This window comes from Elgaria multicarinata, chromosome 4 (assembly GCF_023053635.1).
Source record: "Elgaria multicarinata webbii isolate HBS135686 ecotype San Diego chromosome 4, rElgMul1.1.pri, whole genome shotgun sequence".
Taxonomy (NCBI): Eukaryota; Metazoa; Chordata; class Lepidosauria; order Squamata; family Anguidae; genus Elgaria; species Elgaria multicarinata.
In genome coordinates, this window is record NC_086174.1 from 88,918,259 (window position 1) to 88,945,695 (window position 27,437).

Consider the following 27,437-nt stretch of genomic DNA (forward strand, 5'->3'; position numbering starts at 1 on the left):
AAAGTTAGTTGACAATCAGTCTATAAATTTTATTTTTCTGTATATTTGTTTTATAATTAGGATGTATTATCACACTGTCATACAAGTTATTGTCACAATCATTTATGCAGATAGCCATGTCATAGTATATGGGTGGTGATTTCAAAATTGGAAAAAGTCATCAGTGCATATTGAGTTAATACTTCTCCCCATCCCTCTGCTATCTGCAGCCAAACACAAACTTAACATACTCCTACTACATTTTCCCAAAAAGAAAATTCACAAATTTACTTGGGTTTATAATGAAAACAGCATGGTGGAATTTGGAGTATTATAAAAATGGAATCCAAACCATTTTAAAAAAGGAAAATACAAACCATATGACTTACTTACCTTACAATCTGAGAAGTTAATATGATATAGAATGTCTTATAATTCGTATTACATTTTGGGAAATTTAGCTTATAGGTCTGCATCACATGATGTTTCAACCCAATATCCACCTACGTTCTACTGAAGACTTTACACATCTTCACCTCCCCAAAACAGTGAGGGAGAAGAGACCATAGCTATAAGGTTTGCTCAAGTGCTCATTTTAGAATGCATTTAACCTGCCATTTAAAAGCACTCCCACATTCCAGAAACAGCTTAATTGAGCTGTTGTGCTTATGTTCTTTTTAAGCAGCAACATCAATTCCATTTAAAATGCATCTCTAGAAGCATTTGAGGATAGTTAAACCAGTATGCTTCTAGAAGTTCAGTTATGGAAATCTGATGAGGTTATAGAGGACAAAGGTGTGACAGCAGAAGATCCTGTGATGGGTTTGATGTGGTCCAATATTACCCCTGTTGATTGTAGTCATACTTTGATTGGTTCCCTCATAGTTAGAAGTCTTCCTTGTATTAAGGATTTGGTCATTGCAAGGAGGAGAGGCCTGAAGCCTTTAAGCAGCTCTTTTAGAACGTTTGTGGTATGCCACAAGCCACAGCAGTAAACCACTGCTTTCCCACACCTCCACAGACTATGAGTACACACGCATACAAATTCTAAAAAGGTAAGACACTTTATTGAATTTGATAAATTAAGAGACTATGTACTGGACTTGTATGTATCACAGGTACTTGTAAACAGAGACACTGGGTCCTTTCCATGGAAATCCTGATAATATTTTGCAAGAAGTCATTTTCCCACACGCTGTTCACAATCTGCATAATGACAGAGGGCAGAGAAGAATTCTTCATAGCTGACGTTCACATGAGAAGGCAAAGAACTGAGAAAAAAATTGAAAAGGAGAAAGTAAGTATCACATGCAAGGAGTGCACAAGACATTATCCTAAACCTTGGCTTTGAGCAATTACTTTAGTTTATTGTAAAATTTGATATATAATCATAAACTTAACTTTGACTAATCCATGACATCAGATCAATCAGACTTTTCTGGCCAAATGCCAGCAACAGAGTGTTATTTTGTAGTGTATCTGTTTTGTAGTGTATAATAAGGCTCTGTAGGATCTCCCTTGCTTTTCAATATATACTGCCAAACACTCATAATTATGAAAGACAGGGAGTGGAGAGGAGACCTAATATAGTCAAGGCACTCCTTAGGGTAGACACACTGCTCCCACTACATACATAAACATACATATGCATGCTCGCAAACACACACGTACGTGCGCGCACACACACGCAGAAGAGCCCAGGCCCAAATTGCAATATTTACTTTCCTCAAATGAAAGGTAGATATTAAATAAAAGGAAGTTCTACATTACTGGTGTAGAGTTAAAGCCTACTGCTGACCCTAGCTTTGTAGGAAGAACTGGTTTCACTTACTAGTTAAACAGTTACCCTTATCAAGGGTTAAAAAAGTACTTTCCCCAACTATTTAAATTCATGCTCATGGGTTAAGATAGAGATGCTAATCTTTGTAAGTGATTGCAGTAAAGGACCATGGGATGGCAGTTATTTTTCATGCATTAACAAGGAATACAAGGAGGTGATTTTGAACTGAAATAAAGCTCAACTTTAAGGTCAAAATGCAAGCACATTAACTCTTGACACCTTTTAACTATCTTTTCATACAGACTGGCTAAAGACAAAATATTTTCTTCCTCTTGACACATTTTTTCTCTTAGTTTTTGCTTTTACAAGTTGTCCATGCATTTTGTCCCTTTATACAAATATGGCAGACTTTACATCTCTGCGAGCTGAAGGAAAAGAAACTGTCAGCACACTCTTAACGGCAGCTTTCAGGAATTTTTATTGCTTGGGACATGATGGCAAGAGTAGTGTGTTCTTTGCTTAATGTAATTACTGACATTTGCTCACAACTAATGAGGTTTAACACTAAAGAACAAAGCCTCTGCTAATTCAAAGACTAATTTGTTTTAAATTGCATAATATTTAGGTATAGCCTACTTACACAATCTCTGCCAATCTGATCTGCCAGGGAAGAAATCCCAATACACTGTCCACAGGACCAAACTTTATTATTAAGTCTGGGTCAGGGAAGCCATTAGTACCTAGAGAAGTAGAAACAGAATGAATACAATGTTTTTTTATTTGCAGAACCAGTACTACCTTGGCTCATTAGAACATTTTCACTGTCACAAGCAACATGCATTTGTTGCTAATTGTTTGCAATAGAATAGAAAGATGCCAAAGATTTTAGACAACACAACATATAAGCCCCAGAAGAATGCTTCCAAATGGAATTTCACAGCTTAATTTCTATGTATCAATTTAGCTGGTATAAATAAAAGCAAACCAACAAACTTAGCATTTATCTATTTCCAACATAGTAGAAACCGAAGATAATTACTCGGTCTATTATCAGGGGTGGGGAACCTATGGGCCTGCAGATGTTGCTGTACTACAGCTTCCATCATCCTTGAGCATTGCCCATGCTTGCTGGGGCAGTTGAGAGTTGCATGTCAACAACATTTGGTGGGTCTAGAGATGTGAATGCACAGTGGGGAAAACACTCGGGGGGGAGGGTGTTTTTTGTTCCTCTCACCCGAGACCCTTTCATTGTGTCTTCCCCTGCATTTCAAAATTTTGGATTGTGAAATATTTTCTTTAAGAATGATGAATAAAAAGGTTTAAGACAAGGTGTTAATACATTGATAGCTGACCTTTACTCCCCACATTATAGTTTCTAACAGTTATTTGTAACAAGAAGACTTTTATGTGGGACTACGTACAATATCAAACTTGGCAACTTGTGGATACTAGCTCCAACTGCAGCCACTGAATTTATCCAAGTTCTGTTAATAGTTTTAAAAACTACAGAGAGCACAGAGGGTCAAAACTAGCTTGCAAACAAGCTAATTTTGACCCCTTGAGTGCTCTGTAGTAGCTTTAGGCACCATTTATTTTTAATTTTTAAAAATCCTGTGCTGCAGTAGGGGAGTAGAGTGCAAAAATGGTCCCTGGACTTCCCAAAGTTGCCCACCTCTGCAGTACAGCACAACTCTGAAATGCTTAAGATGCTGTATTCTTTAGAGTTAAGCACCTTCTAGCTCCATTTTTAAAAAACAAAACTTCACAGTTTTGTTCGAGCACTCATGAGCTCCTTTTCCTTTAAAAATAAAAAATCCAAAATGACAGCTGCGACGTTGCGCGCCGCGTGTAGATGAGGGGGACAATCTCGCGATCCTAAAATCGCGAGATCATCCCCCTCAAACCCCCTTGTCTAGACATTCCCACTGAGTTGAAAACATTATAAGTATTTATACCGACCATGATAGTTGCTGTTGTTGCATAACATGTCCCTGCAAAGCTGTTTTCCACATGCAGGCATCCACAAACTGAACTACCAAAATGTATTGTTGCTGCTGATGTCAGCTTTTCCCGGTCCAAGAAGCATTTCTCTGACATATTGAACTTCAGAAGCCTTCCAAAGGAGCTAGGAGTCTCACAGCTCCCAAGTGCCTCCAAAATCCAGTGACCAAAATAAGCCCTCACTTGTATTTCACTATCTGCTATGGCACAGCTTCTTTGACCTGGCAGAGTTCCTTCAGGCAGCCAGAGAGGCACATTTGTGGATGCCTGTGCACAGATCTTCAGTAAACTAAGGAACCTTTCCTCTTTAAGTCCTAGCACACAGCTAGACATTTGGGCTCTAGAGCAGTCAGCAAGATAGTAAATTTAGTGACTCATTACTTGATTCACCTAGAATACACTAAGCAATCTCTCCTCAAATGGCCATATACAAATACGTGTAAATCAGTTTTATTAGCCAAGCACCAACATTTCCAAGTTTATACCTTGAATACCTGTAACAGCAACAAATGTAACTATCTCCTGACACTGCTGAAAGGAGGCTGCTCTATTGGGTTTTGGATCCTTCCCCCTTGCAATTCATTTAGAACAACACTGGCAATCAAATTTCCACTTGGATTAGTTAAATGAAGCAATTTCCTCCTTTATTTTACTGTAACTAGGTTCAGACGATTGCAGCAGAGGAACAAACCATCATGGCTATTACCCCTACATCTGCACTATTTGCATTAACCCCCATGCTGCAGCATGGGTTGGCATGTCATCTGAACCTGGTCCACAGCACAGCATCATGCCCACCCTACAACCCATGACGTACAGTAGAGGTTGTAGGATTGGTACGAAGTCTGCCCCTGTGCTGCACCACCCACTGGATTCAGATGACACACTAACCTGCACTGCAGTGCAGGAAATAATGCAAATGGCAGCTGCACGTGAGGGGGCCACAGGGAGAAACCATGATGGCTTCTTCCCCCACTACGATCGTCCAAATGTACCCCTTGTGTGTTACAGCAATCACAGAATCACTCAAGTCTCAGACAACTCCATTTCTTTGAAAGATACAGCTGCTCAAAACTATAAACATGCTCAATGTTCAACAATATATATAAGCTTGAAGGCAAAAGTAGCGCTGCTACTTTTCACAAAACATGAATTTTCTGCACAAATACTCCTATGTAGGAGAGACCATATACCTTGCATCTACACCATGCAATGAGAGCACAAATGACTATTTTATGATAAAGGTAATATACATGAAAGGTAAACAAATACATATGTGGGAAATAAGCCTTCTATGAAGCAGCCTTTAGATTTTGCCAAAATGAAGACTGTGGCAATTTAACTGTGGGTATGAAATCCAAATCTAAATATGTGTTTGATTTGGTTTGGAAACATTACAGCTATTGGATGAGCCATTTCCCCCCACCAACAGTTTTTTTATGAGAGGTAAACAGCTTTCACCAACATACTTACTACTTAATAAGTTCTCCAAGACATTCATATCCAGATCTGTGCATTTTTTTTGCTTTTGTGCTACTAAGTGGCAAAATTTCTGAGCTGCTCTTACTATATCTGTCTTTCCATCCTCTGAAGACAAGATGTTCAGTGCAGATTGGCAATTTAAAACTGCAATACAAAATTTAAAGCAATTTAACTGTAGGTAGAGAAAAAGGTGCCAATGCTTGAAATCAGCCCCTCCCTTATAATCCTAAGTGGTGAAGACCCACATCATTCTTCACCCTGAAATGGTTTTCCTGACTCACATCTCCCACAGCTGAGCAATTCCTCATACAGAAAACTCCCATAAATTAGACTGTTTAAAATTTTCCTACAACTGAGTTTTTACAGAAAAATTCTCAAGATACATTTGCTGAAACATTAATAGCTCAGTACAAATTTAATATCAATGCCTAAACATTCCTCTAAAAAACCCATACATTTGTGTAAACGTATGCAGGCACACTCCATTCCAGTGGTCTGCGTGTGCTCAGATGTCCATAGTAAGTATCTCTTGTGCTCAAAGAGATCTTTATTAATTCCTGTGGAGGGAGCTAATCAGTATTTATGGATAATACTAAGGTGTCCAGGAGTTCTCTAATAGCATAATATTTTAAAAAGCAACCTTACCTTGATCTGTTTTGACTTGATCGGCAAATTTCACTGTATATTTGGAATAGTCAAGGTTTAACAACTCCTGCTGCTGTTTTAGGATTTCATCCATCAGCCTTGAATTATTTCTTTTGAAAATGCCTTGGAGATGAAGAAGAAAGAAAGAAAGATGCATTGGTAGTTTACTACTGTTTCTGAAGAAATCTATGATGTTTACTTTTATAGCTCTCTTGATTCAGAAAATGGTTTCAGGAAAACCAATATAATTTCCTTTTCTTAAAAATAATATCTGAGAACATCTGGTCTTTGTGTGTACCATCACATAACTTGCAGATTAGCAAACAACTACCACTATGAAATGCACATTTGAGGGTGTTCCCATGCTTTGATTTTATCAGATTTTGTTAATTAGCTATCATTTCTGAGTGGAAACCACTTTCAAACGGTTATATTACAATTCTGCCCATGTTCAGTGCTTTTCCCCATACCTTTCCGAGACTAATATGCAAGCTGTTCATATATTCTTGCTTTATCAACTGTTTAGACAAAACTAGTTTCTTGCCTGGTACCCTCTAGGATAGGAAGAAAGGGTTTTATGGCAAATGAATGAATGACCATGACAAAATAATGAAAAACAAACAAGTACAATTGTTTTAATAACTTCTGTTTACATTCTTATACTTTTCCATGTTTCACCTTAGTATTGCCCCAGAGATTTCTGGCTGTAAAATAGCTTGGATTACACCATTGTTGGCTGCTTCAAACACTATAATATGTGAGCACCCACAAGCATGTTGTAGCCAAGTATATGGAACTTTTACACACGTATATGGAGCCCAGTCAATAGATGCAACATTTTTAATCAAATAATTCCCCAGCGTTTAACTTTAGAGCAAAATGAGTTCAATATTATTTTCTCCACCTTAAAAACAGAATTGAATTGTCATATACATGATCAACAAATACTTCAAACTAGCTAAGTCTAGGCTTTTGTTTGAAATAAAAACAAGCAAATGCTCTTGGGCACAGGCCAGAATGGCCATTACGCAAGCTATACTTGTCTAAACCAGTAGTGGTAGCTGCAGAGGTGACTTTGTACATGATTCCCACATGTCTTTCAGCTGAACTTAGTATGCACATTTCACATTATTTTTCGATTCAGGTATTATTACTTAAGTAATACCTGAATTGAAGCATAGCTGTAAGTATATGCCTATAAAGGAATGGCAGTGTTCCAATAAACACCAACTACTGCCATTGCAATAGAAAAAGCCCCAAAGCAAAGCAAATGTAGATGCAGATTTTCTAGTTTTGAGTACTCCATGAGCCATTCATTACTATGACAGAACACTTGTCTTGGCTCTCTAAAAACTGGAAGCAGTTTTCCCATCATTTGCGTACTAGCCTCCAAGCAAACATTTGTTAGCTTCATATCCCTGTTCAAGATGATAATATATGCGTGCTGCTCTGAGTATTGGGGGGACGCCGACAACGGACGGACCAGTTTCTATAGTTTTAAGTGCTAACCTAGTACTCAAGTTACTCTTGCGTTTTGAATAAATTCCTGCTTTATCAGCTGTGTTGATAAAAGTGTCACTTTCATTCCAAATCTGATTGGAGTTGAGACCTCAGATGTAATATTAGTATGAAAATAGCATTTGAAGGGGCGGGGGAACCACATTATGGAATAAAAGATATTTCACTTTCAGCCTGTTTAATATAGAGCATTTTCGGGATGGTTTTCCTTGATTACAGAAATGTCTTCATAGACACTGCATTCCAATTTCTACTTTATTTTCACAACATCAAGATCTTTTCAATCCTTGACTAACTTTGAGTTGGAGCAGAATAAACTATATAGCTGTTTTTATCTTAATTAGAAAAGTACTCATCAGTTTTTCAGTTGCCAATTATGTAGTCCTCTAAAGAAGGTTTGTACAGTGCACTAAACCTTTTTCCTTTACTAAGTGTATCAAGGGTATGTGGTGTGCATTGTTGGCCAAGCATGAGTGGGCAATCTTTTTTCAGCCATTGGAGGATGGGGTCAAAGGCACCACACCAGAGGTAAGTAGGGACAATCCAAAAGTGAGAGGAATGCACCTTCTCTCCAACACACACATACCATTTATCCATCCACCCATTCTCTGTCACACACATATCAACCCATCTATTTACACTAACTTGCAAGCGTACACTGTTACTGTTTTCCTCCCAGATTTCCCTGGTACTCTGCTAGGCATCCCTGTATGCAGCCTTAGCATACTGAGAGGTAAATCAATCATGCATAGCTATGCTAACTTGACAAGGGGAAAAGGGCTCCAAATCATCCACTTAGCAATGGGTTCCCCATGGTTTAAGTGTTTCTCTGATGCTTGGGAATACCCTCCTTCCAGTCCACCCCTCCCCAAGTTGGCAGCAACGTTTTCATACTGATTTACACACCACCTCTTTTTTCTCTCCCAATTGCAGTAACCGCAATTCGGAGAGAAAAAAGGAGGTGGCATTTATATCTGCCTGAAAAACACTTGCTGGACAGTGGGGCAAGTGGGGATCTGAAACAGGGCACATCCCAAGGGTCAGGGCAATACTTAAAAATCTGGTGATAAACTTGCTAATAGGTGATCTAGACCCCTTTTTCCCCACCAGTCAACTGTCAAAGGCTCTCAAATCAGCCTATATAAAGTCTAAACTTGTCTATATTGCCCTTTAGTCCAGAGTTTCTCAAACAGTGAACATGACTACATTGTTAGAACGTAATATCTTCATCTGATGGGCTACTCCCATTTGTTCAAATTAAATTCTGGTTCTACTATTGAGGGAAATAGAACTTTTACAATAATACAGTGGTTTGTCTCCTTTAACTTTTGAATGGAATCTTTCACAACTTTTTATATTGCTTAATATAGGATATGTAATTTCCTTCCCCTTCCTCTTTAGAGTTCCTGTTATTTAAATTGGAGACACTGTTTTACATATATTTTCAATGAATAACAGTCCATAAACATACAACATTGTTTGTGCAAACAAAGCTGCATTAATTGCACAGAATATTAATATTAATTGCGTTGATGAAAATAATTTTATCACCCAGATTTAGGTACTGCTCAAAAATGTTTCACAGCTCAAATTAAATCATTATGTAATTCAGTAATATTCAACACACCATCCAGAATTGCACAATCTAGCTGAAATCACCACAGTCCAATAAAGACAAAACTCCCCAATTATTATTCCTTTATACATTAGTTATATATTATAAAACTCTTAATTGTGCTTCCAAATTATGAACAGAGTCTTTTTAATTAATAACCTTAAATCAAGCAATTTGAACAGATATTGCCAAGTTGATTAAAAATAAGATTAGGAGTCTTGATTCAAATGACACATGCATAAATAATCTTAGAAGTTAAATTAAGCCAAATTTATTTTGGTGAACTAATAGCAGCTGTTTTAGTCTTAGTGATGGGGTCCTAGTGAAACACAACATGGTAATGTGATGTGCAAAAAAACTGTGTGCAGTTAAAGTTTTCACAGATGAAGCACCTTGCCTTTATCTGACACTCCACACTGATATTTGAGGCACCCTAATTTATTTAATTTACATCAGAGCTTCCTACTAAACACAGGGCTCAAGATGGCCAATAATAAAATACATATAAATGTGACATAATTGAAACAAAACATCAATTAAAAGACATTAAAGGTGCAATCTTGTGCATGTTTAGACAGAAAAAGCATGGCTGGCTGGGGCATGTTGGAAGTGATAGGACTTTTTTCAGTCTAAAACATGCCTTAGATTGTGCCCTAAAACACCCTAAGAAATAAGTTCTTAGAAATACTTTACTACCCTATTCCTTCAATTCTAAGACGCACTCCCCCCCCCCATATAAACATCTCTAAAAATGGGGTGCATCTTAGGGGTTTTTTTTCTGTTGGTGGTACTGAAATTAGTGTGCGTCTTACAATCAATGGCGTCTTACATTCGAAGAAATACGGTAATATAATTCTGGTCAGCACACCTAAGAAAGGATATTGCACAGTTAACAAAAAGGGCAGAAAATGGCAACTAAAATGATCAAGGGGCTGCAGCAACTCTATGAATAGTTACAGTAGCTTCAGGTTTCTTTAGTTTAGGAAAAGGCAAGTAAGGGAGGACATGTTAGAGGCATACAAAATTATGCATGGTGTGGAGAAAGTGGATAGGGAGACTTCCCCCCCCCTCCCCATAATACCAGAACCCAGGTGTCATGCCATGAAACTGATTGGTGGGAGATTCAGCACACACAGCACATAATTAAGGTACAGAATTAACTTCCACAAGACATAGTGATGGCCACCAATCTGAAGAGCTTTAAAAGGAGATTCAAAAAATTCATGGAGGATAAAGGCTATTGATGGCTATTTGTCCTGATGGCTATATGCTACCTCCAGTACCAGAGGCAGTATGCCTCTGTACACCAGTTGTTGGTGAACATGGGCAGGAGGGTGCTGTTGCATTTTTGAAATATGTTCATTTTGAAATGTATGCAACCTTCTCTCATGATTAAAGTGTATTTGTGTACAGACTTTGATGGCAGACTGTGTCCAAGTCCATGTTCACTCTGGAAGGTGAAAACTGGGTAAAATCCTTTGGGCAGCTAACTGGCAACTATGTGAGCAACTGACAAAAATACAGGTATAGTGCATTTACTGCATCACATCAGAAACAACATGGCTCTTATATTTTTAAATAGCCACCCAATATAACTTGCTAACCTGTAAGATGACTTGTTAGGAAGGAGGAGGTAAGAAAGTACTGAGTCATGCTACATATGTTCAATCCATGATCTATAATTTAGCCTTAAATGGACAGAAGTATAACTTATGATTAGGAAACCTCCAAAAAAGAAAAGAAAAGAAAACCTTTTATGTCAAGTGGGCAACCAGGGAAGGAAAAAAGGCATTCATAGCAGCTCCAAATCAGGCCTTTGGCAGCTATGGAGCACAAAAAGGATCAAAATTAGCTTTCAAACAAACTAATTTTGATAAGTGTTACCGCTCCATTTCTGCTAAGGATGCAATTTTCCCCATTTTTTAAAACAAACAAACACCTAAATCACATGTTGCTCTTTTCCGCTTTATGTGAAAGGCGGCTTCTGGTTTCCTCCCACTTGGTACTCTAATTTGAGCCTTCAAAGCTGAAGAATGGAGCAAGGATCTCCAATAGCATAGGAGGATGGTGGAGGAAGTGTCAGCTGAATGAGTTAACATCTCCCATTTCTCCTACCCCACACCCTAAGAACATGTTTAGGTTATCTGAGGACCTAAATGCATTGTATGCATTTTGTCTTAAAATTAAGGTTCAACAGCACCCAAGAGATAGAAAGATATGTTTGCTCTATGATTCAACGTATCACAACTGACTACAAGGAATGTCAGTGTTCTAGCTACAGGTGTCCGTGAATCAATGCTATAATCCAGCATCACCACAGCAGCACACACTTGTGTTTCATTGACAGAATGACTTTCTAACAGCCTAAATTGCTGCACAAAAGGACTTGTGTAACACCAGGGGAGAAAAGAGGTCAAACTGCTGACAGCTTCACAGCATGACCTCATTGAGATTTTCAACCCCATGGCAACTGCAGGTGCAATTCTTGTTCCCAAGAGTCACACTGAACACACCAGAGCCAGCCAACCCTGACTTGCTTATCATCCAAAAGAGTAGCTATCAACAGAAAATATGTGAATGTATAATATTGTTTTGTAGGTTGACTTTATATTTTTACTTTTCACCCAACTACAATTTGTTGCAAGGTTGAAAGTTTTATTTTTTATTTTTTTTACAATTTTTGAATATAAGTGAAGTGTTGAATATTTCTCCTTCAATCCTGAAACATGAAGTGTTTATCTTTGGCTTTAAACATTGTCAATAATGTGGAAAAAAAGCTTCTGCTTTCCATATAATTCCAGTGATTCACTTCAAGATATGACAAACACCAGCCTGTTAACTTGAAACTAAATAGTCATATGAGCTTTAATAACATGCTTACATTAACAAATGAAATTAAGCCTACACACAATTACATCATTTGCTGATGCCCCAGGCCTTTCAAAATTTCAAGTTCAAAATAAAAATATTGATAGAATCAGTGGCATTTCCCTTCCCAGAGTTCCACATGTAAAAATAAAAGAAAAAAAATTATTTGAGGCTACTATTGTAGCCAAACTTCTGTAGTTCATTAGTGAACTACTGTCACTAACTTACTTCCCATTTCTCTGTAATCTCAATATATCACAAAAACACATCTTGAAATAATTGATTATTTATTTATTTATTACACTTATATACCGCTCCCATAGCCAGGGCTCTCTGGGCGGTTTACAAGAAATTGTTTAAGGGTGCAATCTTATTGGGATGCCCATTAGCCTCTGAACTCGGAGGCTGACAGGCACCCTATCCAGAACGGGAAGTGTGGAGGCGATCTTCACCCCTCTGCTCCTCTTGCCTCTCATTTCTGCTAGATGGGCTTTTTCTCTGCAGAGTGGGAGGGAAGCAGGCTGGGGATGCCATAGAATTCTTTGTAAGCCGGGCTCCCCTATCCCCTCCCCACCCACCCACCCACAGAACCACCCGCTTTCCCTCCTCTCTGAGGTTCAAAGGTAGCCACAGTGATTCTCTCAATTCTAGCTGCAAGGGAGAGGGGAGCTCAGACTCCTGGGACCTGGGTTGAAGCACTGTCCCTGACCTCAGATCCAAGAATCTGAAAAATCCTGTATTTCCCCAGATACTGTTTAGGGGCCATAGGACTGCTCTTTAAGAAACACTCCAATTCAGGCACACATTTTTGGAAACAACAGATGTAAAACATCTATAAAGCTAGGGTTGTAAACCTGCAGCCCTGCACATGTTGCTGGACTACAATTCCCCTCATCCTTGACACTGGTCATGTTGGCTAGGGCTGATGGGATTTGGAGTCCAACAAGATCTGGCTAGAAGCGCACCACCTCAGGTTACTTGAGGGTGGAAAGTGCATGCTTTGTTAGCCCTACAGTTACTCTCTAAACTGCATCAGTGGGCCTGTTCAGACAACATGCTAAACCATGTTTAGACTGCTAACCCTTTTGCAGTAAATGGCTAGTATGTTTAAACCATGGTTATGTAGGCACCATGGTTAGGAATGGTTCATGTCACACTTAGCCATAATTTAGCTCAAAATGTTTAATGTTTAGCTCAAAATGTTTAGCTCAAAATGCTTAACCACTGTGGCTTTGGTGTCATCTGAACAGGGTCAATACCTCTAGCAGACAGAATGAGTAAAGGAGACTTTTATATATAAAGGAAGAATAACTTTTATCATTCCTTAAACTCCATCTACCAAACATATGAATTTAATTTTTACCTGATGAAAATAAGCTATTCAAGTCTGCCCTAGGTATTATCAGACTTCACTTCTACATATCAGTCAGGGACATTTCATTGTATGTGCAACCTTGCTTTTTGTGAAGCACAGGCTTGGCCAAAACAAAGTGAAGCAGAAAGGAGCAACACTAGAAAGAAAACAAAATTGTCTCGTACGCAGGTTTTTATATCCCCATACTTAACCTCACAAACAATGATGGAGAGAACTAAGACAAAGCAGCAGGGCAGTTGGGGTGGAAGAGGCAGGCTGTGACAGGAAAGAAGGAATAATGTGACACAGACTAAATCAGTAGGAGAAAAGTTGGGCAGCCACCCACAATGGTTTCATCTGAAACATGTGTTGACCAGAAGCCTCAAATGTTATATGCCTTTGTATACCAGCTGTTGAAGAACCCAAGCAGGAGGATGTTATTGCACTTCTGTTCTACATGTGGATTTCCCACAGGTAGCTGATTGGCCACTATGTGAACAGAATATTGGACTAGATAGGCCTTTGGTCTGATTCAACATGGCTCTTTTACTATTCTTATGCTTAAAATATTTCACACTAGACATTGGCATTACTTTTGAACCACAGATGTACTTGACTCAAGACACATCAACAAACAGAGTTCTAATTTGTTATTTAAGGAGGAAAGAAGGTCTTCATATTCCAGAAGTCAGCATGCAATCCTTATAGAATGAGATCTCTAAATAATTATATTCCCATGAATGCCTCTTTAGCATCCTTTAATATATGAATGGGACAGCGGCACAACACCTGAAACATATTGTTCAGTTTGAGACTTTTGCATCAGCAAGCAGTGGGGGACAGGACTGAGATCATTCTGCTGAAATAATCTTTAATGACCATTTGCTACAATACATAGTCAATAGGATGCACACTGATATGCATAAGGATTTTTACCTGTGGAACAGATCAGTATGGGTCAAGGACATCCCAGAATATATCAAGTTTAGAAGGAGGGGCAAAGTTCAAAGGTTTTTAGGAACACTGATGTATATTGACTCAGTGACATCTAACCATAGTTTTAAAACACATGAATCAAATAAAATTCATAGTAGATAAAATTACTCCGTTTAAAGTAATAAACTAAACCTTCACTGTTTAGCTTAGACCAATTCACATTTGTAAAGTTAGACAATCTAGTCATGCTATGTTCACCATAACTAATAGGCTTATTCCTGGCCACATACCTTGTAGAACAGCTTTCCCTTACTCTATTCTCAGATATACCCATGGGTGTTCTTCTAAATACCACAAATGTGTGCTGAAAACACAGACTGTATATGGGTAAATATAATATGAAACAAGAGCCTGGATAGGCTTAGCATTGCGTTCTACTAGATTGCCTGATATGCTCAGCACTTCACAAAGCTATATACCCTTTCAGCATCATGTTACTTTCACAAATACACATTTCCCCCTCCTGTCTTAGATGGATTCCAACCCAAGATTAATTTCACTGGGATAGACAATTTAGTCAGTTGCCGCCAAAACGAAGAGTCGCATCGCACTTTAAACCCTATTTACAGCACTGATGAAGCGGGCTCTATTACTCAAAAGCTTATGCCATAACAAGGGTGCAGTTCCGCGCACAAGCTTACCTGGGAACACGCACCGCGGAACACCACATCCGCTAAGTGTCTGAGGTAATAGGGGCAATCCTGGGCATGTTTCACTGGAAGTCAGTCCCACTGATGTCAGCGGGACTTCGCTCCCTAACAAACCTGCGGAGCATCTAGCGGCGGAGCACGGCAACGGGTGCTCTCTTCCGGATTAGCCGGCGCCGAGCACAAGGTCATGTACTCTGCGGGGGAAAGGCTAAAGAAAGGAGGGGAAAGCCGTTACAGGGGCGGCTCCGCGGGCGACTCACCTTCGTGGTCGTAGACGCTGACATAGGAGATGCCCACGGCCATGCACCACACCACCAGGCTGGCCACGTCCGCGTAGCTCTGCTCCTCCTCGGTCACCATCAGCCCCACATGGCCCGGCAGCTTCTGCAGGGACTTGACGTCTCTCCGCCAGCGGGCCCCGCCGCCGGCCACCTTCCGCCCCGCCGCCGCCGGCTTGTGGTAGGCGAAGGGTCCTGTGGCCGTGGCCGCCGCTGCCGGCACCAGCAGAGCCCGTGAGGCGACCGCGGCGACGGCCGAAGCCGCGCGCAGCCGCCAACGGCTGACCCACGAGCAGCGTCCTCCGAACCACCCGCGGAGCCAGACGAGGAGCGCGCGATGGACGCTGAGGAGGACGTGCAGCAGGCGCCACAGCAGCTCGTACGCGTCGCTCATTGGACTGAGCGGAGGGCGGCGTGATGGGACCGGAGCGGGGGAAGCAGCGGCTGAGGCGGTGTTCGCGAGGGAGGCTCAGCCGCGGCGCGAGGCACACACCATCTCGCCTGCCTGCCCCTCACGGACACGGTTTTATCTGCCCGGCCACCTCCGTTAGCGCCACCATCGCCATACCTGCCCTGACCTTTCCCCTCTTGCCTACGCAGGAACTGCCCATTGGCCGCGCCGTTGCCGCCGCCGAAAGTGTCACTTCCGGGTTGATGGAACGAGTGACGTGGCCCCCCTAAAGGAAAGAGAGTCTCTCAGTGCATTTCGCCTACAGGGGTGGCTTCCTTTGACGCTTAGCACGTGTTTTCCTCATACACAGCGCCATCTAGTGGCGGGAGTCTGCATCAGGCGATGAAAGCCGCTCTGGCTTCGCCTGTTGAGAGCCTTTTAAATACAATTGGTTAGGGCTCTTTTTTCTCTTATTGTTATACTTTTAAAATGTGTTCAATTTATTTGCATTTATTTATGACAATTCGTTACCACCCCATATCCAAAGTCCTCGTTTTGTTATCTGTCTTGAGCACTATTGTGTGTGTGGAATGTCCTCCCCTTGGAGGCCCGACTATTCCAGCGCCAAGTGAAAACACCGCTTTTTAACAAAGCTTTTAATAGTTGAATTTACTAAGTTGGCACATTGTTTTAACTGGTTTAATAGTTTTACTGCTTTTAAATTATATATTGTTTTAACTTGGTTCATGGTTTAATTTGTTTTTAGCGGTGTATATTTACTGTTTTATACTGTATGCTTTTATCTGTATGCCGCCCTGAGATCTTATTGATATAGGGAGGGATATAAATGTTTTAAATAAATAAATAATATTTATTTATTTATTTAAAACATTTATTTATTTGTTTTATTATGGTTTTAATTTTTGCGAACCGCCCAGAGAGCTTCGGCTATTGGGCGGTATAAAAATGTAATAAATAAATAAAAATAAATAAATAAAAGATATTAAATAAAATACATACATGGTAATAAATATTCACACATCATACCAAAACACCTGTCTGCTTTGTCCTTTTCTTCACTACAGCCTGAGATGTAAACTTTGGGCATTGGATTGTATATAAAGAATCCATAGTTTTGTTCTTTTCGCCAGTAGTGAACCTGCCCTACATAAATGATCACACGTACAAGCTTTAGGAAAAATTTATTTATGCACTGCTAATTGCTATATATTTGCATTCTTGTTTATCCTATGACATCTCATATTCATAGCAAAGTGGTTTCTAACAAAGCACCTTGGGATTTCAAAACTACTAACCCTAACCACTCCACGTACCCACCCCTTCAGCTACTAATATCTTGTTTATATACAATTTATTGGTATGGGTAGTATCAGTACCCACATGAGAGCCATGTAATACTGTCAGGATTACTATAACTTTAGATTTCATTTCATTTGATTTATTTCATTTATATACCGCCCCATAGCTGATGCATCCCATCTTAATCAGGGATAAAAGGGAAACTCTTAACAGCCAGATTCTATACACCTACCAGACCAATTTTGGATGCCTATTGGTTTCACTAGGTTTAGGGACAACCTGACTGCATAGGATTTCATAGACTAAAAAAGACATGGCTCAGAGATTGCTTTGGAGAGGACTGAATTAACTCCAAGTTCTAGGAAAGGTACCCACAAAAATTTATTGGAGGCATGTGCTTAATCTATTTCATAGTCATAATAATCATCCATATTTACTCTCAGATTGGAGGGATCATCAATATTTGCTTTCTTTCCCATTTCTTTCCCCTCTTCAACAGAATACAGATTGTTGTGAATGCACAAATGCAGGATTCTTTTGGAAGACATCCAGCTTTCACCCTGGCTTTCTGCTGGTGATGTGCACTGTCCCCCTTTGACATCTGTGCCTTTGGCTAGAAGCACCCTTCTGGTTCTGAGGAGATCACAAGTGCAATTCCATGGGTTGCCATCCAGATACAGGTACCTGAGACGAGGCAAATATTTCAAGAGGCTGTAATTTAGGGTGGATAGCTTGTTGTTCCGTAGATTTAAAACCTGCAGATGCCTTAGGTTTGTCAGTTCTTGTTCTTTAATTCTTTGTATGCTGTTTCCTTTCAGATCCAGTCTAGCCAGCATTTGTGGGAGTCTGAAGTAAAAAAAATAAATACATGTTGTTTGTAATTTCTATAGCATCTTTAAGCATGCCAAGTACTTTATAATGCCCATCTCATTTATCTTTTTAACAACCCTGTCATTAGGATGAGAAATAGTGACTTGCCCCTTCCCACTAGCTAATGCCACCCAGTTAGCTTTATAGCTAAGCAGGGAATCAAACCTGACCTTGCACAAACTAAACTAAGGGTGTAGTTTGAGTCATGACTCCTCTTTAGAACATGGTGGTTTAGTATGGATTGGTTTCCAGGAAGCCTCAAGTCCTGGCACCTCTAGGTTTGTTTGTTTTTAGAAACCAGACATTTAACTTAGCCCTTCAGCCACTATGCCCATTTATTTTTTTACGTTTATATACCGCCCCATAGCCGAAGCTCTCTGGGCAGTTTACAGAAGTTAAAAACAGAGAACATTAAATTGAATGTATGCCATTTACAACTAATATCACTTACATGTGGCAATTATATTCTGTCTTGGAACTCATGGTTCATGATTCAAGATGCATGATTGTCCACCCCAACCCCCCTTTTATCCTTAAAACAAGCCTATGAGGTAGCTTAAGTTGAGAGTTAGACACCTTCCCAAGGTTACCAGTAAACTTAATGACTGAGTGGATATTTGAACCAGGGTGTGCCTACAGACGAGGCTTTTATTGTGCAATCACTCTACCTAATTCTTGGAATTTTACAGATGATGATGCTCTCTTCCATTTGTAACCCTACCATGTTTTCCCACTGCTTCTTCCATCTTTTCTCCTCCACAAAAAATCTGTTGAGGAGGAAAAGAGGGGATAGCTGCACATTGTCTTTCAATTGGCAGTGCTAGAAGTAGTCTGTCTGTAAGTGCCCTGAGTCTCCCTGGTCCTAGTCCAGGAGTGGGCAACCTATAGGTCAAAACTTCTGGAGGGCTAAAAGTTGCAAGTTGAAATAACAGATAGACTAGCAACCCTGAGAGAAACACTACTCGGCCTCCAAGAAGGGAAAGGTTTGAGTTCAGGAAAATCTCTAAGTTTGGACCCTTACTCATCAGCCAATGTGGCCATGGTCAATAGGAAAATCGAACAGATGAGGTACAACAAAGGAATAATTCTAACACTGATGATCGGCTTGAAGTAGTATGCAATCAGGGAATTAAGGATCATCCCTTGCAAGAGAATACAGGACATGTCTACATGGGGCGATATCCCAGGGATTGCCCTGGGATTGTCCCTGTGTGTCCACATGACACACAGGGGATCCGAGGAGCAGGGAGGGATGATTCCCTCCCTTTCCCTGGGATATCGCCCTACCCTTTAATTGCGTTTTTCCCACAGTCTCAGGATGATCCCGAGACCGTGGGAGGTGTGGCATGTCATCATGGTTTCATCCTGGCTCCTCTCAAGTAACCGCGAGGAACCGGGACCTGGGCACGGAGCTCTTCAGGAGCTCTGTGCCCTTCAGGGGTGGGGTGGGGGGAGGAGTAATTTTTTTTAAAAAAAATTACTTAGTTTTCCGAAGGAGCGCTTATCTTGAATAAAATAATAAATTCAAAATGGTGGGCGCGACAGCCTCCGTCCTTATTGTGCGCCATGTGTAGACTGAGTGGGAGGATCTCGCAATCATCATATCGCAAGATCATCCCCCTTCACCCCCCCTCATCTAGCCATGCCCACAATTCCACTCCTATTATAGTTAATCCCATGATAGAAAGGGAGTGGCTCCAAAGAAGATATTTTAAATTAAATGAATTAGGTGAGCATTACCCCATATCAGGAAGACAACCAATAGATAAGGCTAGTACAACTAGACAATCAGCTTTAGGAAACGGGATAGTGTTTGTTAATGAACAAGGAGAATTAGATCAGATCTATATAGATGATTGTAACCCTACCATGTTTTCCCACTGCTTCTTCCATCTTTTTTCCTCCCACAAAAAATAAAAATAAAAATCTGGTGAGGAGGAAAAGAGAGGATAGCTGCATGTTGTCTTGTGATTGGCAGTACTAGAAGTAGTTTGTCTGTAGCGCCCTGGGTCTTCCTGGTCCTAGTCCAGGAATGGGCAACCTATAGGCCAAAACATCTAGAGGGACTTTCCCATTGTCCCTCTCCATTGTAGGCCAAAAACATCTGGGGGGCCACAAGTTGCCCACCTTGTCCTAGTCCAACATTAACCACTGCACCACACTGGCTTTCAGTGATCACCACCATTTCATTATTTTTCAATTTTCTGAAGTATGAAGATACAAAGAAGGGGAGTGTACTGCAGTTGACTTATCTTTTCTTCTTAGGTTCTTGGTCTTGTGGCATATACTAAAAGTTCACTGACAGTCCTTGAGATATATAAAATTATTTTAATCCTCCCCCTCCCCCAGTTCTGGTATTTAGTTATGTCACTGCTTTAGTCGCTTACCTTAACGGAATAGAACTAAGCAGATTTTTTTCAAGTGCTAGATTAGACAGTAGTGTGCATTTCTGAAGTGCCCCATCTTCAAATGTAGCAAGAATATTGTTGTCCAGGAACAAATGCTTGAGACCCTGTAGATGCTGAAATTCTTCTGCTTTAATTTTCTCAATCAGGTTATTACTGCAATCAATTTTCTGCAGTGTGGCTGGTAATCTGAGCGGTATTATTTGGAGTTTGTTCCCGGCCAACTCCAGCCTAGTTAAGCTGGAAAGAAACTGCAAACCATCAACTGATGAAAGCTGGTTTTCAGACAAGCAAAGTTCTGACAAGTTTGCCAGTTGTTTCATGTCTCCAAATCGTAGCATTTTTAGCTGGTTTCTCTCTATCTTCAATGACTGTAAAAATTTGGGCAGATCTGACGGAATGTTTGTCAGTAAATTGCCATTTAAATTGAGAAAGAGCAAATTCTGAAGAGGTGTGAAAAAGCTTACTGAGAAAGATTGCAGCTTATTATTCTCCATGCTAAGATATTTTAGGTTGGGAAGATGAAATGGTCCAGACACAGATTCCATATTATTTCCATCTAATGTCAAACTCTGCAAACTGCTAAGGGATGAAAAAGTATGAAAAGAAAGAGCCAAAATAAAATTGCTTTGGATATCAAGTACCCTTAATTTTTTTAAACCTTCAAAATCAGATTCATGTAGAACACTTATCAAATTGTCCCCAAGTTTCAATACTTCAAGGTTTGCTGGGAGTGAGGTAGGTATGTGCCTAAGTTTATTTTTCCAGAGTTCCAGGGTCCTCAAGGCTTCCAAAGTTTTGAAAGTGTTGGTCTCTACTGATTCTGTTCCACTGCAGGCCAAGACAAATTCTTCAAGGGCAGGCATTCTGTAGAGATCAGCAATCTAAAGGACAAAAGCCACGACAAAATTATTTTTGGCAACACTCGTTTGGTAATAGTTTATTTCAGGAACGTATCCATAGAATGGACAGAAAGCAGTAGCCATCTATTAAAATGCCATTACAATGAAATGGGAATTCTGCAAGATATTATATATTATAGGAATATAATCCAGCCAAACTTGATTTTGTGAAAATTCCATGGCAAGCTGGAGCCCTCTAGAGGCTTAGCATGGAATATACACAATACAGTATTAAAGCTTCATCCCACGTACTTGCTTCCCTCAGATTATCCCCATAAACGCTAAGCTTTTGCGGTTGTTGTTTTTGCTACTGGGCGACAGCGATCCTTTGCATACCAGGAAGTGAGTTTAAGGTGGGAAATGTAAAAAATCATTAAAAAATCAACAGATGACCCAAGTCAATTCAAATTTGGTATGCTTAAAGCTCTCCCTAATATCTATTACTGTGCCAATTTTGGTGTCTTTATCTTTAAAGCTTACGCAGATGTAAGCATTTGTTTAAAATCCTGCTCCTGCGCCCCAGAAGCGGCTCGGAAGATACGCTCAAAATGTAGGGCAAATCTTTTTGCTTTATTGCACAATTAAGGCAGGATGCATGGGAGTACTTCACAATCAAAGCAGATTATAAGGTGGAAAACTTCTGAGTCCTTTGCATGCAATTCGCAGTGATTGCATAGTATAACGCTGGTGTGATAAAGCTCTTAGGCACAACTGGAATAAGTGCCATCGAACACAATGATATATACTTAAGTTTAAAAATATGGCCCCCATCTTGATGGTCTCAGGTCTGTGCCCCGAGGCTCCGGGCTCCCGAATTGACGCTCCTTCCCAGCATCTGCATGGGAAAGAGTGCCAAATCGGAGTTGCCGCTGGCAAGACCAAAGAGAGGAGTTTTTCAGGCTGCAAAGAATTTTTTTTTAAAAAAAACTGGGGGTGGGGGGTGGGAGGAGAGGAACGGGGCAGCAGGGAGGCTGCTGCTGCTGCTGGGACCGGGGAGGGGGTAAGAACGGGGCAGCTGGCTCTCCTCCCTCTGAGCTCGCTCTGGCTGCCCCGTTCCTCTCCTCCCAACCCCCCATCCCCAGTTTTTTAAAAAAACATTTCATTGCAGTGTGGAGCCTGGAGCTCCTTGTCCGCCCCTTTCCAACACCCCCTTTAATACCCCCTTAAAAGGCTCTGCAGAGGCACGGAGCCTGGCTTCAACCTAAAAAAGTTGGGGTAAGTACCTGATGTTTTTAGCGTGGAGCTTTGGGGCTTTGCCCCTGGATTGCTTCGGAGTGACGGCTACATCATGTAGATCCCCTGCCGCCACTCCGAAGCTACCCAATGGTAAAGTGCCCGAGTAGACTGTATTGTTGACATCAGTGGGACAGATAGCACAATTCCCCAAGCATGTTTACAGAGAAGTAAATGAAATTTAATAGGAATAAATGCCAAATTCTACACCTAGGAAAAAGAAACCAAATGCAGTTACAAGATGTGGGATACTTGGCTCAGCAATACTACAAGTGAGAAGGATTTTGAAATTGTTGTAGATCACAAGCTGAATTTGAGACAGTGTGATGTGGCTGCAAAAAAAGCAAAAAAAAATTTTGGCTGCATTAATGGAAGTATAGCTTTCAAATCGCACAAGTTACTGGCTTCCCTCTATTTGATTCTGGTTAGGCCTCATCTTGAGTACTGCATCCAGTTTTGGGCATCACACTTCAATAAGAATGCAGACAAGCTGGAGGGGTTTAGAGGAGGGCAACCAGGATGATCAGGGGTCTGGAAAAAAGCCCTATGAGGAGAGACTGAAAGAACTGGGTATGTTTAGCCTTGGGAAAAGAAGACTGGGGTGTTAAAAGGTTGACACACAGAAGAGGGCCAGGATCTCTTCTTGAACATCCCAGAGTGCAGGACATGGAATAATGGGCTCAAGTTAAAGCAAGCCAGATTCCGGCTGGACATAAGGAAAAACTTCCTGACTTTTAGAGCAGTACGACAATGGAACCAGTTACCTAGAGAGGTAGCTGGACAACCATCTGTCAGGGATACTTTAAGGTGGATTCCTGCATTGAGCAGGGGGTTGGACTCTAGTATTCTATGATTCTGTGATCTTACTGAGTACAGTTTGGCATATAAAGGAATAAGTGGACAGGATTGCAGGTGTGCACCTTAATTATATGCATGTTTACTAGAATAGTACATGCTGAAGGTATGACTGCGGGCCTTATTATAGTCTATTGGCCTATGGTGAGTACACTAAGAATATAAACCTTAAAGAAAGGTTGAACATAGTGATATCTTTGTGTCAATAAACCTCATTATTTCAATATTTTCAAATATGGGATTTTCTGATAGAATTAGTAGGAAAATATGAAGTTAAGAATCTAATAGCTTTTGAACAACTTTGATTAAAATTAAGAGAGCAATCCTAAGCTCTGACGGAGTGTTCCGATATTAGAGCCTCTAATCTATCCTAAGCCCTCCTGGGTTCTTGTAAGAGGAGCTGAAAAGAGCAGAAAGCCGTTTTTCTATTCCGCCCACTTCCTTGGGGTTTTTCAGGCTGGTCTGTGTTGGGGCTGTGGTTGGGTCCTCGGAGGGGTGTGGATCCTCTGGATCCAGATCCTTAGCTGCTGCCTCCCCATCTGTCACAATTCCCCCACATGCCCCCCCCCCCCGCTTCCCAAGATCAGATTCCTAACCTTGTGGAGGAGGAAGCCACTGCAGAGATTTCCATGGTGGCTGGGACAGGGATCCACGGCTAGATCTCCCCCTCTGAGGGTAGATCTCTCTCTGCTCTTGGAGGGGAATCTGACATATCCTATAGTCCCTAGGACGTCCTTTCTAAAAGCACAATGGTGTGTAAAAGGCCTTTCCTTCTTTGGTAGATGTCCTCATGTTGTTTCTTGAAAAATGTGAGGTATTTTTATTTTTTGACTTTTAGGATATATGTTAGTGTAGAATATATATATATTTTAGAAATGCCTGTTTTTGACCACAGCTTTTTCCTTTTGGTATATAAAATATAGAGTTTGTAAATTTCATGGGCAGTATCCAATGCTTCCCACACGCTAGTAGGACTCACCGCTAGCGCAACATGAAACTAGCAGATCACTAGCCAAATTGAAAGTAGCGGAAACACAAGTTTCCAGAATAGAGCATGTCAGTGAAACTCAATTGAATAACATTAAAGAACTGAGTTGGACAATATGTGGAAGGAGGCAGCAAGTTGCTTTTTAGAAGATTAGTTAAAGAAATCTTGTAACACTTTGGGTAAAATCCAGAATCCTATTATAATGAATTCATTTCAATGGGTCTATTGTAAGTAGGGCGTATGGCAGAATTTACCTTTAATTAAGTTTATGATCCAGTAGGGGAAGGTCAATAGGACTGTGATCTTGTATGCACTTACCTGGGAATACTCTCTTGAACTCAGGGGAACTTACTTCTGAGTAGACCTGTATATGATTGTACTGTTCTTAATTTATTTCACAGCCTTTTTTGTAATGAACAGAATAAAACATTGGCATCATCTCATATTTTCTTCACAGAGGAACACAAGAGAGTTGGTTACATGTTGATTATAAACAAATATTTTGGATGTTTTAAGTAGTTGGAACAAGGTGCTATTGTTCTTTGCAAAGGCATTATTCAACTTTGTGCTGCTACTGCTGTCAGGTCAGTATTTGACAAAGTAGTCAATTACACTGATAAAGAACCTCCATTTTTCTTTCTGGTCATGACATGCAAATACTACTTTTCTTGCCCCTAAAACCGAGGGTATACTAATGAGCAAATAGAGACCTATTTGTATAAGAAAAGTTACTGGTCTGGCTAATATATTAGAACTACTCAAGTGAATTTTGACTGAAATCTAAGTGCATTTATTGAACTAAGTGGTTGTGGAGTTTTGCATGCAAAGGCCCTAAGTAGATGCAAGAAGGAGCTGAAAGAAGGAGCAAAGTTTAATTTCTGAAATGAGAGGATTTTTTTTCACCCAGAGATTTTGCTTATCCTTAAAGACTTTGAAGTTATAAATCTATGCCCACTTTCCTGGAAATAGGCGCTGCTGAACCCAGTGAGACGTATGTCTGAATAGACATATATAGGAGTGCCGTGTAAATGTGAACTGCTTTGGGAGCCCCTGCCGGAAAACCAGCATAAAAATAAATGAAAATAAATTCAATAGAGATGTGGGGACCATATGCAGTCATTGCAAGTCTGTCCTCTTGCACGCCTCCCCATTGCCATTCTGCTATGGGCAGCAGGACTTTCATTTTGCTGCACTGAGAGGGAAGGAAGGAAGGTAAACCAAAGAAAAAAACAGGCTGGGAGGTACGTGGCAGCACATGATCCTGCTCTCTTGAGGCATTTGAAGCAGGAGTGGGCAATCTGTGCCCCCCCCTCCAGATGTTGTTGGACTCCAACACACCTCTCTACTGGTCATGCTGGGCCTGGGCCTGCTAGAAACTGGGAGTCCTACAGCATCTGGAACAACAAGCCTTGCCCACATCTGATTAAATGTACAAGTAGAAGCTCCAGATACGTACTAAACACCTCAGGGCTCACCATTGTCTAGTTATCACACTCTGTCCTAGAAGGACTTCCTACTACACCTATATCTTTGAGAGACAGTTGTGATACAAAGGGGGCCTTCTGTACATGTTAAAGGAACTCAGTTTGATTACTATAGAATCCAGCCCACAAGAGGGCTAGCAGCCATGAGAAAATATATATCCAATTGCTTCTCCATGGCTTCTACCTGGCAACTCTCATTTTTGAAAGCGAAAACTATACACGCCATATATATGCATGTTATTACGGAAGGCAGTGGAACTTGTTTTCACATAAATACACATAGCCTTGGGCCGCTCAGATAGATCTTGTGTTTTCAAGCTAGGCTTCTGCCTGCACCCAACACCACCAACACCAACTCACACACACTTTTCCTCTCCACCCTCTCTTTTTTTGTTTAACATCAGAGGTGACAGAGTTCTGTAAAACATGAAACTCTTTGAGGTTTTTAATTGGATCAAATTGGAGGTAGTATGTTTGTGGTTGGATGCTTTCAAATGAACCTTCTAGCCCAATTCTATGCACTCATCAGCAAGCCTAAATTGGATTTCCTATGCAAGGATGCATAAAGCGAAGCCTTAAGGTGAAAAGATGAATACAACAGCAGGTCTCCCGATCTTTTACCATCTGTGTAGAAGAAAGTGTTTCTGCAGAGTTAGTTCCCCCGCTGTCCACAAGGCTTTCCCTGCCAAAATTCTCTTTTATTAAATATTATTAATAAAATATTAAATATATAATAAGCTCTCTGTCCTCTTTTTCATCTGGCCTACCTAATTAAAATATAATTTACTTGATGAGAAAACCATCCTACCTGGAGCTGTTTGATCTTGCTGTGAGTGATGTAAATACTGTGGGTAGTAGATGTGATCTCTTTAGGTATTTCTCCGACTCTGAAGCACTGCACTCTCGAGTGTGCTAGGTCACAGCTGCATTTTCGTGGGCATGCGGGGCTCACAGCCCTATAAAGATGAAACGAAAGGAGTATAATGTAAAACAGCTGCATCTTCCTAAACAGGACCAATGAACTGTGATCCACAGCATGAGTTTAGGCACCATGCACTCTTTTATAGCGTAACATCTGATAAATAGCATAAATACAGCTGTGTGTTCTACGTTGGGTGGGTGGGCAGAAAAGACAATATCTTAACTTCCTTGGGTTAAAATAGCAGGCATTACAAAGAGCAAAAAGTTTAAACAATGATAAGGAATCTTTATTTTGGCTGGCATGGGAAATTGATCTTATTTATTGCCTGACATCTAGTCTGCAAACACTTCTATTATCTGTAGTTTCCTAGTGTGGTTAAACGTGACACTACAGAATGTGTCAAAAGAAAAGATAAAGAGCTATTTTATAGTGGGCTATAAAATATTTGGATTTTCAACAACCCAGTATTAAAATCCATCAGGAGAAAAGACTCTGCAGCATCCCTTTCATCCCCCTTCCATTCACTTCTTCCAGAAGTAAATAGGCTAATTTATTTTGTTTAAAAGGTGGTTTCTTGATTACTGTGTTTTACACAGTTCAGTAATACTTATCATTGACAAAAGGTTTTTTTAATCAAAAAGTTTATTAAAAACTCATGCATAATACTGAGTCGTGCAAAAGTCTGCTACTACAAGAACACTCCCCCTCCCCCTCCCTCTACACCCTTAAGGTGTAGACATGCCCTGTGACTGGCCCAAAGTCACCCAGTGAGCTTCACAGCCAAGTGGGGGCTAGAACCCAGATCTCCCCAGTCCAACACTCTAACCTCTACTCCACAGTAGCTCTCCTACAAAAGCATTGTGATACTGGCAGTTTTATTTTCAATCCCTTTCTCAATCAT

At 40.5% G+C, this 27,437-nt stretch overlaps 2 protein-coding genes across 2 annotated transcripts; both read right to left on the reverse strand.

Moving 5' to 3' along the window:
- Nucleotides 1-1,024: 1,024 nt before the first annotated feature.
- On the reverse strand, nt 1,025-15,787 carry NUS1 (NUS1 dehydrodolichyl diphosphate synthase subunit). Its single transcript, XM_063124735.1, has 5 exons — nt 15,149-15,787; nt 5,888-6,010; nt 5,234-5,386; nt 2,400-2,499; nt 1,025-1,250 (listed from the first exon to the last, which is right to left on the reverse strand). Exons 1-5 carry the CDS (start codon nt 15,558-15,560, stop codon nt 1,160-1,162), a joined length of 879 nt encoding a protein of 292 aa, XP_062980805.1. The 5' UTR covers nt 15,561-15,787; the 3' UTR covers nt 1,025-1,159.
- A 1,488-nt stretch (nt 15,788-17,275) lies between these two features.
- Nucleotides 17,276-27,437, reverse strand: LOC134398202 (nephrocan-like). Its single transcript, XM_063125453.1, has 4 exons — nt 27,388-27,437; nt 26,423-26,570; nt 20,135-21,036; nt 17,276-17,723 (listed from the first exon to the last, which is right to left on the reverse strand). Exons 1-4 carry the CDS (start codon nt 27,435-27,437, stop codon nt 17,276-17,278), a joined length of 1,548 nt encoding a protein of 515 aa, XP_062981523.1.

What these genes read in the sequence shown, in the direction of transcription:
- NUS1 (XM_063124735.1), bottom strand. Translation starts at nt 15,560, where the DNA reads ATGAGCGACGCGTACGAGCTGCTGTGGCGCCTGCTGCACGTCCTCCTC. An exon ending in CAGCGTCTACGACCACGAAG is followed by an intron (nt 6,011 to 15,148) that starts GTGAGTCGCCCG and finishes TTCATCTCCAAG; the next exon opens with GCATTTTCAAAAGAAATAAT. An exon ending in CTTGGAGAACTTATTAAGTA is followed by an intron (nt 2,500 to 5,233) that starts GTAAGTATGTTG and finishes CTACTTCTCTAG; the next exon opens with GTACTAATGGCTTCCCTGAC.
- LOC134398202 (XM_063125453.1), bottom strand. Translation starts at nt 27,437, where the DNA reads ATGATTGAGAAAGGGATTGAAAATAAAACTGCCAGTATCACAATGCTT. An exon ending in GCAAGATCAAACAGCTCCAG is followed by an intron (nt 21,037 to 26,422) that starts GTAGGATGGTTT and finishes TTTGTCCTTTAG; the next exon opens with ATTGCTGATCTCTACAGAAT. An exon ending in CTTAGTTCTATTCCGTTAAG is followed by an intron (nt 17,724 to 20,134) that starts GTAAGCGACTAA and finishes TTTTTACTTCAG; the next exon opens with ACTCCCACAAATGCTGGCTA.